Source organism: Lucilia cuprina, chromosome 6 (assembly GCF_022045245.1).
Source record: "Lucilia cuprina isolate Lc7/37 chromosome 6, ASM2204524v1, whole genome shotgun sequence".
NCBI classification, from domain to species: Eukaryota; Metazoa; Arthropoda; class Insecta; order Diptera; family Calliphoridae; genus Lucilia; species Lucilia cuprina.
Window position 1 is genome coordinate 54,666,041 of NC_060954.1, and position 20,741 is coordinate 54,686,781.

Here is a 20,741-nt window from a genome sequence, read left to right on the forward strand (position 1 = left end):
TTCCTTGCAAGGAGGTCGACCGGGAGCCAGTTGAGCATAGTGAACAGCGCCTTCGAAGGAGTTGTTCTGAGAGCGCCTGTAATAAGAAGCGCAGTTGATCTCATTACTTTTTCCAGTTGTTGTCTGAGTGAAGCCTTTTCAAGCGCCTGCCACCAGACAACAACCCCATATAACATAATAGGCTTAATAACTGCCTCAAAGAGCCAGTGAACATTCATTGGATTTATGCCCCAGCATGTTCCAATGGCCTTCCTACAAACATATAGTGCCGTGATGGCTTTAGATGCCCTAGAGAGTACATTTGTACCCCAAGATAGTTTCTTATCTAGGATAACGCCCAGATATTTAGCGCTGTCCGAGAGTTTTAATACTTCGCCATTAAGACATGGAAGAGAAAATGAAGGAATCTTATATTTGCTAGAGAATAGCACAAGTTCCGTTTTACTAGGATTAACACTAAGACCGCATTCAACACTCCACGAGCTAATGATCTTTAGTGCTTGTTCTAGCCTTTGGGATATGGTTTCAAGGTGATCGCCTGATACCGCAACCGCGACATCATCAGCATAGGCGACTGTTTTATAGCCAAGAGAGTCTAGTTTTACCAGAATATCATTTATGGCCATGTTCCATAAGAGTGGTGAAAGTACTCCCCCTTGTGGAGTACCTCTTAAAGCTTTTCTAGTGATTACTGTATCTCCTAAGGAGGATTCAATGATCCTATTTGAGAGAAGATACTCAACAAATCCCACAACGGACCTACCAAACCCCGCTCGAGATAGAGATTGGCAGATAGATACAGGATTGACGTTATTAAAAGCGCCTTCTATATCAAGAAAGGCGACCAGTGAATAGTTTCCATACCCCATGGATTTTTCAATGTGACCAACAAGAGTATGAAGAGCCGTCTCAACAGATTTTCCCTTCGTATATGCATGTTGAGAGTTAGATAGAAAGGATTTATCTATCGAGGTCCTAATATGGATATCGATTATTCTTTCCAATGTTTTCAGCATAAATGATGCCAGACATATTGGTCTATAATCTTTTGCCTTAGTATGTGAAGTTTTACCCCCCTTGGGAATAAAAATCACATTACACTTGGTCCATTGTGTAGGAATGTATGACCAAACGAGACAGGCTGTGTATAAATTCCGCAGCCAAGGAACTACAAGATCTATATTGTGTTGAAGATCTGCAGGAATAATACCATCTGGGCCGGGCGCTTTGTAGGGATCAAAGCTTTTAATTGCCCAACGGATAATGTCATCTTCAATAGGCACGTGGGTTACAGTCCGCATTGAAGTTGGAGAGAAATTAGTCGTATCACTTATTGGAGTACAACCAGGAAAGTGAGTATTAAGGAGAAGCTCTAAAGTCTCCTGACTACCTGAAGTCCAGTTCCCATCTATTTTCTGTATGTAACTAGGAACAGAAGGGGACTTTGACAAGATTTTACGGAGACGACTGGTTTCGGAAGAGCTTTCAATATTACTACAGAAAGCCCTCCATGAGTTCCGTTTCGCATTCCGAACCAAATTTTTAAACTTATTAACGTTAGCCTTATAAAGGGACCAGTTACCTGATCTCTTAGCCTCGTTAAAAGACCGGCGGCATGTCCTTCTTATGCTCGCTATATCAGGACTCCACCACGGTGGTTTGTCCCTTCCCAGGCCACTGGATAGTTTGCAAGATCTCTTCGTGGCGACGCTCAGAGAACTAGCAATCCAATTTGCAGCCAAATCAATATCCCCTATACTGTCGACCTTCAGAGCAGGGGAAGAATAGTGCTCAGAGAAGCTTTATGCCTCTCCCAATTTGTTTTCCTTCTATTTAGAAAGGGTTTTGAAACTTTGACCTGGACCTCAATGTCAAAGTCCAGGTAGCGGTGATCAGAGAAGGAGCAGTCTTTGGAGACATTCCACTCTTTGATCAATTCTATATAGTTTGTACTAATAGCTGTAATATCAAGAACTTCCTTTCTGTTTACCACAACAAAAGTAGGTTCTGAACCTCTATTAACGACTGTCATATTAAATTCTAATAAAAAGTCAAGTAAACACTCACCTCTGCTGTTGGTGTCTGAACTGCCCCAGACACTGTGATGAGCATTAGCATCAGCGCCAATTATCACAGGAACGTGACGCCTATTTGCTTCGCGCATTAAGTTTCTGACCAGGTCGTTTGGCGGTTGTTCACCATGGTCATGCGCCATGTAGCAGCTTAGGAGCCAGATGGTGGAATTTCCGGTCTCAAGTGCCGCCGCTACCGTATCCTCATCACTGTAATCAGATAAGATGAAGATATCTAAATGGTTTTTGGCCAGAATACAGGCTCTAATATTTTTAATATTACCTGCAGGATTTGAATACAGAAGTTTGTAGCCTCTGAGAGATAGTCCAAGGATTTTGCCGTGGTGGGTCCACGGTTCTTGGACCAAGATGAGCTCCTCCCCTCTCTCAGCCAACCGGAGGAGCAAAGCAGCTGATGCTGCTTTGGAGTGGTGAAGGTTAATCTGGGTTACCTTCACCATCTCCAAGGTCAGGATCGTACACGACTGTGACGTCGACGTCCTCAGGATCGGAATCCTGTGAACTGTCTCCGTCCTCCGCTAACCTCAGATTGCCAAGAAGATCACCCATCATACCGGTGGTAGACTGGGAGTCTTCTTGGTTCTCAGAACCAGCGGGATCGTCGGCCTTTCCATCATCCTCTTTGGGCGGAGCCTCTAGTTTGGAACCAGAGGCGGCGGCGCTGCGTTTGGCGTCACTGCGGTAAATGCGAAGGGAGATACTATCAAAGCCATAGTAAACCTTACCTCCGCATTCACTCAATGGCGCCAACGTTTCCTTATTAAGGACTACAGTCGCCTTTCTAACATTTCCCATCGGGGCGGAAACCTTCACCACCTTCCAGTCATGGGTAGGTAGGTGAGGATTTCCGCTTTGTAGGAACGCCAGAATTTCCGCCGGGTCATGTGGCTCAGTTGGGATGGTGGCAATTGATCTCGGTCTGCGAGGAATTTCGCTTACCGGGATCACGTCCAACCTTGCACCTGGCCACACTTCCCCAAGGGACTGAATAGCTAGCTTGAGCAGAAGCGCAGAGCGCTCATTTGAACAAGCTAGCAGCTTAATGTGACCCTGGTACCAGCCAGCATCATCGTTTTGGGGAGCGGGTCCTGGATTCTCCTTGAGGATCTTCCAGTACACGCCTAGCATCTTCTGACGGATAGTCCCCCATTTTTCCTGGGAGATGGCTCCGTCACTGTTGCTATGGTCAACAATAGCCCTTATCAGTGGGTTTCTAGCAACTTCACTGAAAGGCCTATTGATGACAATGGTTTGCGCCTGTTTTCGACGTTTAGTCGGCTGGACACTCGGCATAGAAGTAAGGGTCTCCTCCTCAGATCGTTGCCGTTTAGGCGCCTCGGCAGCAGGTCTAACCACTTCTGCCTCGGCTGGAGGATTGGAGCCCTTTAGCCTAGCCAGGAGGCTTTTCGCCCAATCGAGGGACGATTTCTCGTCACTCGTCAAAGCATCGCTGGGTTTGGCACCATGACGCTCAACGATGCGCTCGGCGGCCCGCCGATGAACAAAAGCCCTTCTGGAAGGTGTTTTGTGCCTGGGGAAAGACTCTAGGGATACATTGGGAGAGCCCGACAACGAGTTCGACGACTTTTCCAATGTAGGGGGAGGAGCGGCAGAGGAATCCGACATCAGGGTCGACGATTCCACATTCGCACAGGGCACTTGGGAGACCTTGTTGTCACCCGAAATCAAGGGTTGAGCTGACTTTGAATCAGCAAGGGCTGCTTTTGCGGCTGCAGAGGTACTCGCCACGACCGGCAGAGATACCTCACCGCTGGGACCTTTACCCACACCCGAAGGCTTAGTGGGCGGTTTTGGTTTACAAGCAGCCAGCTTGGGCCGGCTACTTGCGGTTGTTGTTTTTGTTGTTGCTCCAGACACTCGCGGAGTAGTCAAGCCTGGTGCTACCACCTGACTAGTCCGGACGCCAGTCACATTCGATTCACCACAGCCCGGTGTCGCCGCTGTGGGAATAGGGTCTCCGGATATTATCAAGCCCCGGACCGGATACGAGGGGCATTTTTTCTCTTCTGACATTCTTGGGGGGGGGGGGGGTTTTGCATTTTTGGCCTACTGCCAGGACTGTAAACTGCCGTCCCACTGGGAGCAAACAGACCATCAAGCCGCCCAATCTGGAACAGACGCTTGATGGATTTCAGGACTTGCACACTTAAGTGCGTGAATCAACGGATTCAAAACGGACTAACTGTTGAATTGCCCTGTCTCAGTGACAGGAGAAGCAAATCAACAGATATCTAACAGACCGCCCAATGTGGGAAAAACAGACATCTGTTAGGTGGGAGGGGTAGTTCTTAGTTTCGTGCTCGTCTCATGACCCGTCTGACAAGGGTGACCCCTAGGAGGCAGCCAGCTCAAGCAAAGCTGTCTCCGTCAGCATGGCCCATGAGATTCATCGCACTTAAGCCTTCACATCGCGACAAGATGACTACCCTTCGTGAAGGTAACTGATCACTGTTTAAATTTTTTATAGAAAATTGATCACTGTTTAAGTTTTGTATAAAAAACTGATCACTGTTAAAGTTTTCTATAGAAAAGTGATCACTGTTTAAGTTTTCTATAAAAAACTGCTCACTGTTTAAGTTTTCAATAGAAAACTGATCACTATTTAAGTTGTCTATAGAAAATTGATCGCTTTTTCAGTTTTCTATACAAATTAATCGCTTTTTCAGTTTTCTATAGAAAATTAATCGCTGTTGTAAGTTTGTGTCAAAAATTGAACGCTGTTTTAGTTTGTGTAGTAATCTGATACAATGGTTGATTAAGTTTTCAAATTAAGATTTTAAATATTTATTATATTTATATTGATAACTTCTAGGATTATATGCTATTTATATATAATATTTTACTTAAAAACTAACACTATCTACTTGCGCCAATACTGAGCCAATTTATGTATTTGTTCTACTAAGGCTGGCATAACAGCCGTTATCGATATATCCAAAAGACCCTGTAAATGTTGAACGGCTTCTTCATCGGTTAAACCTAGTTGAAGATTTTCCTCTACCTTTTTGACAGCCTTATCGGGTTCTAAAGCAATATCGGGTACCGAGGCATCTACCATAAGAGAGAATAAATTTAAAACAACATTTGCATGACGCCGCAAATGTAAATATGCTGTATAGCATTGTTTGCGGAATTCATGATGATGTTCGGAGCTAACACCACCCATAGCTTCAACCATTTCTTTGCTTAACTTCATGGGAGGTGGCATTGGTTTGGGATCACGACCCAATATATAACCGAAATCAATGTGAAATAGTTTGCCATTAGTGGTCAGCAGTAGATTATCCAAATGACGATCTCCCACGCCTGTTGATAGAAAATAAGTTTAAATAACAAATTCAATATATTTTTATGGTTTTCAGAACGAAGATTTACCCAATAAATAAGTGATCACACAATAACCTGCACAACTTTTTATATAAGTATCCATGGTTTCTGGTAATATACCATAAGGTCCCGATTCACATGGATTGTGTTTACGAAAGAAATTATGTATACTGCCTTCACGTGCCAATACATCGGCCACTGTATACGAATCTATATATTGTAGAAAACCATGTTTTGAACTAGTGGCCAGCACTTTATAGGGTGTTAATTTGAGATCTAAATTTTCACGTCTTAATAATTTATCCATTAGAGTTATCATTTGTAGTATAAGTTGATCTTGTCGTAAATCGTCACCATGTTTAAAAATGGCCACATACTCGTGAGAGGCTATAGATGTGACAAAGGTTAATCTAAAAAAGAGATGTTTAATGGTTAAAAGGTTTCCATTATAAAGGTCATTTTCTTGAACTCCAATTTCTTAAAAAAACTGATCGATGATGAAAATTTCTAGAGAAAATTGATCACTGTTGAAGTTTTCTAGAGAAAACTGATCGTCCTATTAGATTTTTATAGAAAACTGATCGCTGTTTAAGTTTTGTAGAGAAAACTGATCGCTGTTAAAGTTTTGTAGAGAAAACTGATCGCTGTTTAAGTTTTCTAAAGAAAACTGATCGCTGTTTAATCTTTCTAGAGAAAACTGATTACTGTTTAATATTTCTAGAGAAAACTGATCGCTGTCTACATTTTTCAGAGAAAACTTATCGCTGTTCAAGTTTTTAGTGACAACTGATCGTTGTTTAGGTTTTTAAGATAAAACAGTTCGCTGTTTCAGTTTGCTTTAAAAAACTGATCTCTGTTTAAGATTTTTATAGAAAACTGATCGCTGTTTAAGTTTTTTAGAAAAAACTGAATGCTGTTTAAGTTTTCTAGAGATAACTGATCGCTGTTCAAGTTGTTTAGAGGCAACTGATTGCTGTATAAGTTTTCTAGAAAAACTGATCACTGTTTAAGTTTTACAGAAAAAAATGATCGCAGTTTAAGTTTTTTAGATAAAACTGATCGCTGTTCAAGTTTTTTAGAGGCAACTGATCGCTGTATACGTTTTCTAGAAAAACTGATCACTGTTTAAGTTTTCCAAAAAAAACTGATCGCAGTTTACGTTTTTTAGATAAAACTTATCGCTTTTACAGAAAACAGATCGCTGTTTCAGTTTTTTAGGGATAACTAATCGCTATTTAAGTTTTCTAGAGAAAAATTATCGTTGTTTAAGTTTTCAATATAAAACTGTTCGCTGTTTAAGTTTTTTAGATAAAACTGATCGCTGTTCAAGTTTTTTAGAGGCAACTGATCGCTGTATACTTTTTCTAGAAAAACTGATCACTGTTTAAGTTTTCCAGAAAAAACTGATCGCAGTTTAAGTTTTTTAGATAAAACTGATCGCTTTTACAGAAAACAGATCGCTGTTTAAGTTTTTTTTAGAGATAACTAATCGCTATTTAAGTTTTCTAGAGAAAAATGATCGTTGTTTAAGTTTTCAAGATAAAACTGTTCGCTGTTTAAGTTTGCTATATGAAACTGATCGCTGTTTAAGCTTTTTATAGAAAACTGATGGCTATTTAAGTTTTTCAAACAACAACTTTACTGTAAAGATCATTAAACAAGTTTTTCTGTAGAGAACTAATCCATTGAAAACTTGTTTAACGATCAACAAGTTTTCCTTGGAATTCTGAAAAAGGTTTTCAATCGTTAACAACTTACTTGGCCGGCATTAGAGCACTTTTAAACAGTGACGTCTTTGAGGGTACAATTTTCGTTATATAAATATCCGGATCCAAAGGAAATGGTATGGGATCAATGTTGGTGAAATTTATTTTAAATGTATCCGTTTCATTTAAAAGTTTTTGAAACTTTTCCGTTTTCTTATTACGATTACCCGTTTCCTTGGCTACAATCTTTACCAAACGCACCAATTCATCAATAAAACGTTGCTGTTTCTTAAGATTATAGAAAATGCCACGCAAATGAAAGTTACCATTTTCTAAAACTTTCATAAACATTTTCAAAACCATATCATACATTTCATGTACTCTTTCATCCTGTTTACGTATAGACTCTTGATCTTCCACTTCAATCGATAGATACCAATATAAATAATTGGCTAAAGTGGGATTTTTACAAGCCCTTTGTATGAGGAAGGTGGCCAGATTAGTGGCAGAATTGGCCATTGTAGAATATTGCACATTGGTGTTGGTATCACTCATTAGAGTGTTCGATACATCAGATGTTAAAGAACCAATAGAAGTTTCATTTTCATCGGCTAATGAAGAATTAACTGAGATGGCCATGGGCATGGTTGAAGAACGTTCAATTTGAACATTAGCACGTTGTACGTTATTGCGTTGTGTTGTTGTTAGTAGAGAAGAAGTGCTGCCACCCGCCACCGCTCCAGCAGCACCCACACTAACTTCTGAACACAAAGAACTCTGATCGAATAGTGTAGAATTATCGTCCAAAGAACGTACTATATCACGATCGGGAAAAAAACGTTTGTGCGATTCCATTATATCGGAAAAGTTTTCATATTTTAAAGCTTGCACTAGCTGCAGTAAATATAATAATAAATCTTCATCGGGAGCCTGTGCCAAACGACTTATGGCATATTTACGCACTTGAGGATGTTTAAAAGCTGGACTAAGCAATTCTAAGGCATCTTCAACATCCATAGGAGCCCATTTACTTAGAAGAATTAAGGCTTGCTGTACTTCGGCTTGAGTTTCCCAATTGATGCATTTCAAGAATTTCGTTAAAGCTTTTTTATGAGAACACAAATAAAAACGAAATTTCCATAATAAATCCTGTTCTTCACTATTCAAAACACAAGTGGGTGGATAACGATACACAATAGTGTGTAATTGATCGCGTATGCTGTAAGAAAAAGAAATGTTATGGTTTTTTTCTTGTTACAAATTTTACTTTCTCACCTGGCGGTAGGTTTAGCATCACGATCAGAGATCCTAGATCTTTCGGAACGAGCCAAACGATGATGTTTTCGTTCTACTAAGTTTTCCTAGTTAAGAAATTTAGATTATTTGTTATTAAAAGGTATTTAATTATTGGCTTTCTATTTATTACATAATATTTTTGTAAACATTTTTCAAATTTAAAGAAACGAAAACGTTTTATACGATATTTAATTTTACGCATTAGACCATCGAAATATTTTAAACATTTTTCTTTAAATTCCTTAATTTTGAATAAATAAATAAAATACTTTTGGTCGTTATTAACAAATTTTACATTTGTTAGTTAAAAAACATTAATGTTAATGCACAACGTTGGTGAATGTTTTCTATGGATTTTAAAACAGTTAAATTGAATGAACATGAACACTTTCAGAATAGCCTCCACATAGAATTATTATTGTTTATTTTGTATTGCTTTGTTTATATAGATGGAAGGTCAGAGTCAGGGTGAAAGACACATTGTCTCAGGTCGTTTATTTCATGACACTGAACTCATTTACATTAAGATAATTTGTTTTGTTTATACAAACATTTGACTTCAACAATTTCACAAGGAATCATTTGTTTTTAGTTTAATGTTGGTCGGGTTGGTGTTAGTTTACTTCTTAAACTATTCAAAATGATGTTTTAACTAACCTGTAAAATTTCCGAATCTGGAACAGTAACCAATTTTGGTTTACTTAAAAATTTATAATTTTTATCACCCTCCGGTTCAAAGTACACAATAGAATACTAAGAAAGAATTACAAAAATTAGGAATAACTAAAATCTTTCCATATCATCAACTTACATTATAACAATCATCTACCACTACGGTGGGAAATTCAATCATTAGATACATATAGTCCGACATTCTCTTCTCACGTTCATTAATCAATTCGATTTCACGAAATGTTAGACGATCCAACCAATCAACTTTTTGTATTTGACCATTACGATGTTTTTTCGCCAATTTACCCAAACGTTGCATTTGGGATTTTGAAGAATCTTTACCCTTGCCGGGTGTCTTAGAGGGATAACTACCATCGCCCTCTACACCTAACCAGATTCTTAAATCATACATACCCTGGCGAAACATACCATTTTTACCGAAGAGAGATATAGCAGTGCCGCCTATGACAGATGTCTGGCCAGCACCGGCACAATCGAGTATGGTGAGCACCAACATGGCAGTACGTGGCAAATGTGAAAATTGCAAAGGTAAAGTAACCCATTCATTCCAGCTCCAACGTTTGGTGAATGACTTATAGGAAGTGGTAACTGGTAGGCAGTAGGGTCGACCCTGATTGAAAATTTGCAAACGTACTTGAAAGGAGGGACATTCTTCCGAATAGAGGCCGGAAAAGCGTAATATAGGATCTTCTAGAAGTTTTTCAAAATCTGGCTGACGTTTTTTGCCCTCCAAAGTGCCTCTAAAATTCAAGAAAAAAAATTAACTATTATCCATGATTCATATTTTATCAATAAGCTTACACTTTGATTTGTACCAATTCATGCAATGATGAACTGTAGATATAACGAAAATAATCATTTGGTTGATCCATTACTTTAATTTAGTAATAATTTATTAAATTAATATGGATTGAATTAAGAAAATCCTCCCCTTTTTCAAGATAAATAATTTTATGTATATTTTTCACAATATAAACAAAACGTAAACAAAAGAAAGAGACTGTACAGCTGTTTACAAGGCGAATTTATTGGGTGACAACCAGGGTGCACTTACAAGGTGAAGACAAGTCTACAAAAAAACCACAAAAGTAGATATTTATGTTGAAAAAAAATATATGTTGCCACCTTACAAAAAGTAAATCTCATATACCTAACAATTCTCCACTTAAAATGAATATGTATGTATTATAAGATACAATATATAAAAAACTATATATGAATTAAAAACTTTTTCCAAATTTAGTATAATTTAAGTTATTATTTAATATAATTTTATATTTATATTTTTGTGGAATGTGTCAGTTCTAATTGAAGCACTTTGAAAGTTGTGCATTTAGTTACAGGTCAACTTTTAGACTTTTCGACATTTTGACTATTTTGGATTCTTTCGATTATTTTTGACTGTTTTTGGGGTTTTCCGACTATTTTAGAGTTTTTGACTTTTTTACAATTTTTTTAAAATTTTTGACTATTTTTTACTTTTTTCTACTATTTTCGAGCTTTCTGCTTTTTCCGACTTTTTTGACATTTCTTCGACTTTTTTTCGACTTTCTGACTTTTATTTACGAAGTCTACATTTCTACTTTTTTCATAGAAGATAGTCGAGTTAAAGACTTTTTTGGAACAAAATAGTCGACTTCGACTTTTTTCGACAAAGAGTAGATTGTTCGATTATTAGAGTGTCGATTTATAGAACCCTAAATGTGAGTGCACCCTAGGGTTCTATAAATCGACATTCAAATAATCGAACAATCGACTTTTTGTCGAAAAAAGTCGGTCGAAAAGTCGACTTTGTTAATAAAAGTCGAAAAAGGTCAAGAAGTTGAAAAAAGTCGAAAAGTTGACTTTTATTTAATTGAAAAAAATCGAAAAGTCAAAAATCGACTTTTCATAAAATGCAAAACGTCATACTTTTAACTAAATGAAAAAAGTCGACTTTTCATTTCAACTATAGAACCCTAATGCTTAGCTGATTTGAAATAGATCAGTTTAGCAAATTTATTACAAAATTTGTATAAAGAAACTATCGAAAATGTTGTATTTGATTATACATAAACAAACAAATTTATGAAAATTTTCTAAAGAAAGCAAAAAAAATGTATTAAAAAACCAAACATTTTCTATTAAACGGGAAATTTAACATAGCTTTTAAATTCCCAAAAATATCCCCGTTTTTATTGTTAACTTGTCGTTTGTTATTGTAAGCTAAAGCGAATTCAAAAAGTGTGGAGAATCAAAACAAGCCGTATGAAAACTGGCGGGCCGGTAGTTTAAGTAAATTAATTGTTTCTTTTAATAAAAAATATTGCAAAAATTATAAATAAAATAAAAAATTATTAAATAAACAATGTCTTCGGCCTCAAATAATGTCATGTAAGTAAAATAATTATAAAGGAATTTGCAAGAAATGTAATTAAAAACGTGTTTACATTTTTCTCGGCAGTACGGATTGGAAACGTTTGTGGCAACTGGTGTCTGGTATACATCATGAGACACCCGAGTCTACCGTAAAAGAAGAACTATTTAATGTTTCCAAAGAATTACAGGATGGTATATTACAATTTAAAACAGCCAATTCAACTAAAAACAATTTGGAAAAATTGTTGAGTGATAAAAAGCAGGATAAATTGTTGCCGTTTACCTTGAGATTGCAGGAATTGTTGGTAAGTAATGGTTTAAACAAAATGAAATGTAAGATTTTTTAATTAAATGTCTATTTTATTTAGGATCTAGAATCATTACAATGCTGGGAAATCTTATGCTATTACTTGGCCAATGAATATCGTGGTTCGGCCAGTTCTCTTACCAGTTTAATTTCCACCGAGAATAATATGACCCAATTATTGGATGACATATGGGGTTATTATACCTTGGAACGTATGATTGTATTAAAAATTGTTAAAAATCTATTGATATTCTATAAAGTACCCAATCATCCCTATCACAATGAGTACAAGGAAATTGTTGATAAAATCGGTTTGGACAAGTTGAAAGAGTCGTATATGAAACAACTAGAACACTTGATTAATGAACAGCCACCACAAAAACTTACAGCCCGAGAGTTTTTCAACTATCAGGCAAAGCTAGTGAATTGGTCCGAAAGAAATGCTCGGGAAATTATAGAAGTTTTACAAATCCTACTCATATTGTGTGATCACAAACATTTGAGTGTGGCAGAGATTACACGTTTGTTTAATTGCTTTAAGCAACATTCGTTTGGTCGCCAACAGGCCTATTTGAGCAGTTCACATTCTTTGCATTCTGAATTATTTCTACGTTTAGCCTACTCGGAAGTGGCCATATTACTTAAATGTTTTGATTTTAAAGATGCTCAGGCATCTTCAAAGATATGCCATGAAATCTATGAGAGTTTAGATAAAGATTTAACACGCATGTGTCATCATCCGGAAAATGGTCCAATTTTATTATCCTGGATGATGCTACAAATACGCTGTTGCAATGCTGCCGAAAATGATGAAAAACTCTTGCGTTGCCAGCAAATGGGTAAAAGGGCTATAGATTTGAAGTGTTTTAACTATTTGCATAGTTTAATTTCTAGTCCATTATTTAGGGTGAGTGGATAAATGTGTACAAAACAGAGGGAATATTGAAATTTATGGTCTTGGTTATTTTATTTTTAGGATGATTCTATGGTGGCTCGTATTGTACGTAAAACTATTTATGATTTGTTGTCCTATTTGTGTGACTATTTCGATGGTGATGGTTCTTGTTCGCGTCATCCTTTTATTTATGAACTTTTGTGTGAATTATTAAGTTGGCCAAGTTTAGCAAAGGAGTTTTGCAGTAATGAAGGTAAGTAAACGAGAGCTATACTAGAACTGAACTACAAATGAACTAAAACTGAACTAGAACTGAACTAGAACTGAACTAGAACTGAACTAGAACTGAACTAGAACTGAACTAGAACTGAACTAGAACTGAACTAGAACTGAACTAGAATTGAACTAGAACTAAACTAGAACTAAACTAGAACTGAACTAGAACTGAACTAGAACTGAACTAGAACTGAACTAGAATTGAACTAGAACTAAACTAGAACTGAACTAGGACTGAAACTGGAAATTTACTAAAACTAAATTTGAAATAATTATAAAAAATTTTTAACATTTTAGATGATGGCGTTCGTTCTCTTTACAACACTCTTTTGGAAATATTTCCCATAGATTTCCAGCATATGTCTATGCTGGCCTGTTCCTTGACCAAAGCTGGTATGGGCAATTATGTAAGTTTCCAAAGAATATTTGTATAATAACAACCAAAACTAAAAAAAAATATATCCATTTTCACCTTTTTTTAGATTAAAACACAATTGGAATCATTACCCATACTCTCCGATTACTATGATGAAAATAAATACTTTCTTAAATCGGTGGGTGATGATGAATATGTTTTAACACAAACTGTTAAACCCTTTGCCCACATTGATTTCTTTATACCAGAAGGCACCTCAACGGCAGTTTTAGCACGTCCCGAGGGCTATTGTGTTCATTTTCGTTTACCGGTGAATTATTTTAATGTTTTGCATCACGAAATCAATTGTCTGCTGGCCGAAACACAACAATATTATGGGGAATATGAGAATATTGAGAGAGTAAAACGTGTTAATGAAGGTTTAAAGTATTTGCATGAAGCTTTAAAGAAAACAAAAACTTTAGCTAATATAAGTGTGGAAATGGTGCATCCTACAGAGATGTGCATAGATTTGTTGAACAAATTTAAAGCGGTACAACAGCCACCAGTGGAATTAATGGCTAATTGTTTGAATGTCTGCACAGCTCTACTGCCCTTAGCTGATGCAGAGATTTTTATACGTGTTATTAATTTAGCTATTCTACCAGTTATCACTAATGATTCTTTAGATGATTATAAGAAATATGCCCATGGTTCTTGTTTCGATTCAAATCTAGTGGGCACTTATTTGGTAGATGTGGAAAAGAAAAAGGAAAAATTTGATTTTCTACAGGCGTATATCAGCTTTTTACGTTGTTATACCAAATTGCAAAGAAGTAAATATTTCCAGGTGGAAATACCCGGTTTAATATTTCTATTGCGTGATGTTTTTCCTCATTTACATGTTTGGAGATTCCAATCTCAACAGGTTAAACATAAAATTTATGCCGAAATTATGGGTTTTATATGTGACATATTGGATGAGTTTACTTCTTTGGAAAAGGATGTTAAAATACCCAAAGATCATTTGTTATTAAGAGACATATGTGTCTACTCTTTGTTGTCTATGGAAAATGGTCAGATTTTATTGAGATTTGTAGCCTTGGGCAATGCTTATCTACAACATTGCATGGAAATGGAATCGAATTGGATTGTACAACAGACTCATGGTTTAGTGCTGCTGGTGCGTTTATCTATGCGAATTTTAATGCAGGTGTTGAAGTTGAAAAGTAATATTTTCAAAACGTCTGAGTTATCACCCTTAGAGGCTATGATTTATACCCAACCCAAACAAAGAGATACTTTACGCATTATACCCGTAGTGACCAGTTATATGAGCAATATATTCGATAGATGGTTGCCCATATTGTCGTGTCGTTTATTAAAAAGAATTGCTTTGGAATTTAACATGTCTCTATTGGCCTGTTTGGATATGGAACCAGATCAAATTAGATTGACTTTTTTGCAAAAATTACCCGATGAATTGGAAAGTGATTCTATAAAAATTGCCATTTTAGAGCTGATAGAGGCCTGCATAGAGAAACAACCTGGTGTAACAGAGGCCTTCTTTAAGGTAAACTATAATAAGGAAAAACGTATATTTGGCAAAGAACAAAATGCCCAAATCTCCGATAGTATTGTTACCTATATGGAAGATTATTTGGAAGCCGTTTCCAAAGATCCTCATATTGTGGAACAAATAATACCCAGTAAAATCATGAATCTATATCACATGCTGTGGAAGCAAAATATGCAATTATTAACAGATTCTCTGCTGCAAAAGCCCAACTTTTGGGAAAACTTTTGTCAACCCTTATTTGGTTCGTTTAAACCGAATGTCAAGGCCTATACACAACTGCTTAATATATTGGCCATAGAAGTATTCTGTACTAATGCCAAAACTAATAATGGTTTAAAGAAAATTCTAACGAAATTTTTTGAACCTCAATATTTTGAAAAATGGTTAAATTTTGTATTTGATTTACCCAAGACTTCGGTGGACAAATTGCAGGAATTCAATCCAGAAGAAATGCCCGAATGGTTGTGCAGACTGCAGGCTTTTAAAAGTTTCCTTTTAATACTCTTGAAGAAGCAACCTCTTTTCATGGAAATACCCAAAAAACAATTTAAACTTTTAGCTCAAAAATGTTTAAATATTCTCGTAGAACGTTCTGAATATGTAGAGGATTTAAGGCCATTAATTATTTTATCGGAATTATATTTATTTATTATTCTCAGTTTCAAACATGCCTACACCGAGACCACCGAGGAACATAAACAAATGTTGAAACAATTAAATCATCTTTTAAGCAGAGTCGCCTCCTGTTACAGTGACTTGCATGTAAGAGCTAAAGAAGCTTGTCTTTCTATAGCTATTAAGTCGGCAGATTTTCTTTCTGAGGAACTGACAGAAGACTCTTCTTTATCGTTATCATTTTTGCATTCAGTTGTTCATATAATTTGCTCTGAATTGCAATATCTAGAAAATGGTGTTAAAATGGAAATACAAAGTAGAAAATCGGGAGTGGATGAGGCCAAAAGAACTTCTTCCAATTCCTTAGTTTTGTGCTTAAATCTTTTAAAGACGGTGGCGGGCATTTTTCACAAAGATGGTTTTGGCAATTGGGATTTTCCCTTTATCAGCAATAAGGTTTTTCAACGTTTGCTAAGCTGCACAGGAGCCATTCTCCAGTTGAATAGTAAACAACAGCTGTCAGTGGAACTACTCGATGTTTTAATAGTCTTTGCTAAAGGCAATTGTTCCTCGGAATTTTTACACTGCGATGTCGGTGATTATCTATGGTTGAAACTTTTGCCTCCCAAGGATTTGCTAGAAGCCAATTATGCTCTCCAACAACCTAAAGATTCTGAATGGACTGTACAGAAATGGTGGCCCATTTATGCTCGTGGTATTGAATTAGTTTGTATACTATTTCAAAAACATTCATATCATTTCCTAAAGGAGGCCCTACAATTTGTGGGCATTCATGAGGAATACTTAGTAGATTCATTATTGTTAAGCAAACAATCACTCGAACCAGCAGCCATGCAATTGATAAAGAGTACCGTAACTTTGTTGGTGAACTTGGTTCAATTTGAAAAACAATGGCGTTTGGAACACTCTCAATCATTGTTTAATTTAATGGTAAGTTTGCTGGACTTAAAGTTGTCTGTACAATAATTTATTAAATATATATTGTGTCTTTAGCGTTCGGTACAAATGCTTTTGGGTCATGCCATTTCTATGTTTCATCAGCCTAAAAATTTGAAACTTTTATTAGCTGGCCGCCGTTCTCAAATTGATATTCTTAGGGATATTGAAAATGCGGGCATGGTGGATGAAGTTATAACCACATTTAATGAGTAAGTAAAAAAGTTAGCTCCAAGTATAAGACTCGTTTATAGATTAGTTTAGTCTATAGTAGTGGCTATAGTATAGTATATAGTCTAGGTTTTAGTTTAATCTGCAGTCTATTGTATAATCAAGACTGTAGTATAATTTATAGTCTAGTCCATAGTCTAGTCTATAGTCTAGTCTGCAGTCTCCCAAGGATTTGCTATAGTCTAGTCTACAATCTAGTCTATAGTCTAGTCTATAGTCTAGTCTATAGTCTAGTCTACAATCTAGTCTATAGTCTAGTCTATAGTCTAGTCTATAGTCTAGTCTATAGTCTAGTCTATAGTCTAGTCTATAGTCTAGTCTATAGTCTAGTCTATAGTCTAGTCTATAGTCTAGTCTATAGTCTAGTCTATAGTCTAGTCTATAGTCTAGTCTATAGTCTAGTCTATAGTCTATTCTATAGTCTAGTCTATAGTCTAGTCTATAAAAATGAATTTCTTTAAACTCATTTTCTAATTTTCCAGCTTAACCGAAGTTATCATTTTGTGCGTTAAATGCCTGCAAGCCTTCTCACCAAATATTATCGATTTAATCTGTGAGCCGGAATTCTTATCCAGTAAATGGGAACCTATATTTGAAATACGTTTTGGAGCCCCAAAGCTAAGTGAAAATGCCATACATTTAACATTTGGTACAGTACTCAGCATAGTAGGTGTCTATACAAAGGTCTTAAATTTGGTAAGTTTAAAAACAAGATCTATTTTACAAAACCAGCAAATAAATCGAAACTATATTTTCCCCCCTTAAAGCAAAATTATGGTTTCCATGAAGTTCCCTTAAATGTTTTGCCCGAAATAGACAATAAAGATCCAGCGAATGTATCGACAAATGTTACTAAATCTCCCCAGACACACAACACTTCACAAAGGCCTTTCTCCAAGTCCTTGTCGGTGGCGTCAGTGTCTTCGGTAAATTGTCCACCCAATGAATTGCTCTCCAATTTAGATGGTGAATTGTGTTTAATGGCCTTGGAACATATACTTACATTGGCTGCCTCACAAAGTATGTTGGCTTTGAAAAATTCACTGTTGCCCGTACGCGAGAAGCAACTTATAAAACGTGAAATATCCAGTGAATTATTATCATATCATGAGTTTGTACGCCGTAAAGTTTTGGTGGAATACAGAGAACATAATAAAATTTGGCACAGACGTAAACATGGACAAGTGTTAATGCAGCAAGTAGAAGAACATGAATTGGCATCTGCATCAGGAAGCGTAGCACAACGCTCTTCCAGCGATATACACAAAAGACCTTCAACAGATTTGAGGGTAAATGTAGTCAGACGTTTACATTTACAACAGCATAGGACACCCACACCAACGGGAAACTTTGAGATGTCTCATATAATAAGTCCCATTAGCTCAAAGAGTCAGCAACCACAATCATCAGGGGCAAGTCAACAACCAGCTGCCTCCACACCACACTTGGCACGTTCTGCATTACGACGACCAGGTGACAGCACAAACTACGATCCCACTAAACGTGTACATATAGCTGAAGAAGTTTCGGAAATTGAACCCGCCGCTGCGGAAGAGCCAGAAGAAATCACTTATTTCCCACCCGAAGAACCTAAATATAGTCCTTTATCCTATATACAATTCGTGGAAGAGGATTATTTACATTTTATGTCTAATTTATTCTTCATTATTTGTCAAAATGATTGAAACTGAAACAATTAAATTTTTTCGCAAATTAAGGTAATTTTTTCATTTTCTATATTAATATTAAATAAAGTCTTAAACGCGTTTAAGTTTAAACGTTTGTTATACAAGTTTAATAAAAAAAGATAACACTTTAAAAGTACATATTACAGTTTTTAATTATTGCTGCGATTTTATTTAGTTGAATCAAGCAGGACAATTTATTGGGAGAACAACAATAATTCGCAACAAATAAACTAAAATATTCAGTGTTCTTAATGTTTAGGGGAATCAGTTTTTTTATCTAAAACTAAAAAGGAGAAAAAAACTTACATATAACTTCGTTAATCCAGGTTTTTTAAAAATATAGCTTACTTGAGAATCTCTAGTATTTGTCTTAAAAGTTTGATTTTTCTTAAAAATCTGAAATCGCATGAAATTTCACCTATCTATCTATCTATCTATCTATCTATCTATCTATCTATCTATCTATCTATCTATCTATCTATCTATCTATCTATCTATCTATCTATCTATCTATCTATCTATCTATCTATCTATCTATCTATCTATCTATCTATCTATCTATCTATCTATCTATCTATCTATCTATCTATCTATCTATCTATCTATCTATCTATCTATCTATCTATCTATCTATCTATCTATCTATCTATCTATATATCCATCTATCTATCGATTGACATTGATCGATCTCCCTTCCTCAATTAAATTGTTTTTATTGAAAATATTTGAATTTTCAAACATGTACTTTTGCTCACTTCTCCTTTTAATTTGCGGTTTGAAAATCTTAAAATTGTTTACATTATCGAACGCTGTTGCTATTAATATGAACACATCAACAACTTTTACCTTCAACAATGTGTGTATACAAATATTGAGATATTTTTATTTCTATTTCAGATACAGAACACAAGAAAACGAGCCCCCTAAAGATAAAAAACTATAACAACAACACTTACTTAAGTACTTACGTATCCAATAATTGCTCTTGTACACGTACAATTGTATTCAGATTTTGAGAATCTGAGAGTAGAATTTGCAAACTATTTTACAAGAACATTACAATAGTTTTCTTAATATGACGATCAAGCGGCATGAAGGGAAGTTAAAGATTAGTCAGTTTTTGTTTGTTTAAAAAGTTGAATAAACTTTTCATAAGTATTGTCTTCTATTTTATGCAAAAAAAACCCTCTCAAACAACTAGTGTGAAACAATTAGCTGGAATTAGATATTTGAACATGTTTTCCATAAAAAACCTTAATTGTTTTCTCTTAATTAGTTTAGCTACGTGTTGCTATGAGAAGAATGTGATTTACAAATGTTTAAAACAATAATTCCTTAGTTGTAGTTTAACACAGTTTAGTAACAATTAGATATGTACCTAATATATAGTTTTTAGTACAAACTTAAGCTCATACGCTACATTAATTCATTATTTTTTTATGCCAACCACCCCATTAAGAAGCAAACCCTCTACTAAATATTCAACAGTCAGAAACATAAATAACTCAAATTTATAATCCGATTTTGGACAGAGATGGAAAAAGTGACATAACTTCAAAAATATTGAACTTAAAGGAACAATTAAGATATTTAAAGGAGTATTTGAAGGTTTACTTGACGAAAAGCCTTTTCTATTTAAATGTATGTTCATGAACTATGACACGATTTCAATTTAATTGACGATTCTCTTCCATCTCTGCTTAAAAGTATATTCACCCTTTTACACTTCTTAAAAGCACTCATACTAAACTAGTGTTGCCGTTAGATTTTACATATTTTCAACATTTTGGAGAAGCCTTGCCTTCAGTGGCGATATTTCGGCAAAACAAAATATTTTTGTTGGATTTAAGTTATTAATTTTCTACTATTACAATCCAGAGGTTCGTTTATCAATGCTGAATTAGTTCCATAAATTATTAAAATAATTAACTCTGGCAACACATTTTTGCACACTCACTCATTCATACACATGGATTGTGAGTAAATGAGTTTAATTATCCACCCCCTGAGTAAAATAAAGGTGATAAGAAGAAGAAAACCAAACACGTTTTTTTCTCTAAGTACTCTCTGTTTTGTGAAATAGAGGGAAGTAAATGAGAATTTAATATGAAGGGAATAAAATTATGTATATGTACATGTTAAATGTTTGTTGATAATACAAGACAAAGTTGCCAGATAAATGAAGTTAAACATTTCCAAAGCTTGATGTTCTACTTATGTTATAGTTCAGTTCTACTTCAGTTCTAGTTCAGTTCCAGTTCAGTTCTAGTTCAGTTCTAGTTCAGTTCTAGTTCAGTTCTAGTTCAATTCTAGTTCAGTTCTAGTTCAGTTCTAGTTCAGTTCT

At 35.6% G+C, this 20,741-nt stretch overlaps 2 protein-coding genes and 1 long non-coding RNA gene across 4 annotated transcripts in view; 1 reads left to right on the forward strand and 2 right to left on the reverse strand.

Annotated features, from left to right (window-relative positions):
* Positions 1 to 4,869: 4,869 nt before the first annotated feature.
* LOC111677355 (phosphatidylinositol 3-kinase catalytic subunit type 3) lies at positions 4,870 to 10,117 on the reverse strand. The gene is made up of 7 exons (XM_023438457.2): positions 9,938 to 10,117; positions 9,255 to 9,876; positions 9,101 to 9,196; positions 8,423 to 8,508; positions 7,200 to 8,366; positions 5,490 to 5,851; positions 4,870 to 5,420 (listed from the first exon to the last, which is right to left on the reverse strand). Exons 1-7 carry the CDS (start codon positions 10,006 to 10,008, stop codon positions 4,975 to 4,977), a joined length of 2,850 nt encoding a protein of 949 aa, XP_023294225.2. The 5' UTR covers positions 10,009 to 10,117; the 3' UTR covers positions 4,870 to 4,974.
* A 51-nt stretch (positions 10,118 to 10,168) lies between these two features.
* The window catches only part of LOC124420788, a 68,839-nt gene continuing 58,266 nt past the window's right edge, over positions 10,169 to 20,741 (reverse strand). Inside the window, exon 5 of the long non-coding RNA XR_006941374.1 lies at positions 10,169 to 10,205. This is a non-coding gene — a long non-coding RNA (uncharacterized LOC124420788). The remainder of the gene's footprint in view (positions 10,206 to 20,741) is intronic.
* LOC111677348 (nucleoporin Nup188) lies at positions 11,366 to 19,876 on the forward strand. Of its 2 annotated transcripts, XM_046954917.1 has the most exons (10): positions 11,366 to 11,509; positions 11,580 to 11,799; positions 11,863 to 12,708; positions 12,778 to 12,949; positions 13,270 to 13,379; positions 13,455 to 16,472; positions 16,536 to 16,690; positions 17,192 to 17,405; positions 17,477 to 18,427; positions 19,295 to 19,876. In XM_046954917.1, the coding sequence occupies exons 1-9, from the start codon at positions 11,484 to 11,486 to the stop codon at positions 18,392 to 18,394; spliced, it is 5,679 nt and encodes a 1,892-aa protein (XP_046810873.1). In that variant the 5' UTR covers positions 11,366 to 11,483; the 3' UTR covers positions 18,395 to 18,427; positions 19,295 to 19,876. The 2 variants fall into 2 exon arrangements, with proteins under 2 accessions (XP_046810873.1, XP_023294217.2); XM_023438449.2 differs by lacking the exon at positions 19,295 to 19,876 and having other exon boundaries at positions 17,477 to 18,550.

Coding starts and splice junctions, on each gene's coding strand:
- LOC111677348 (XM_046954917.1), top strand. CDS start 11,484: ATGTCTTCGGCCTCAAATAATGTCAT. Junction 12,709..12,777: donor TTTCTAGTCCATTATTTAGG/GTGAGTGGATAA, acceptor TTTTATTTTTAG/GATGATTCTATGGTGGCTCG. Junction 17,406..17,476: donor ATACAAAGGTCTTAAATTTG/GTAAGTTTAAAA, acceptor CCCCCCTTAAAG/CAAAATTATGGTTTCCATGA.
- LOC111677355 (XM_023438457.2), bottom strand. CDS start 10,008: ATGGATCAACCAAATGATTATTTTCGTTATATCTACAGTTCATCATTG. Junction 9,877..9,937: donor GAATTGGTACAAATCAAAGT/GTAAGCTTATTG, acceptor CTTGAATTTTAG/AGGCACTTTGGAGGGCAAAA. Junction 5,852..7,199: donor AGTGCTCTAATGCCGGCCAA/GTAAGTTGTTAA, acceptor TCTCTTTTTTAG/ATTAACCTTTGTCACATCTA.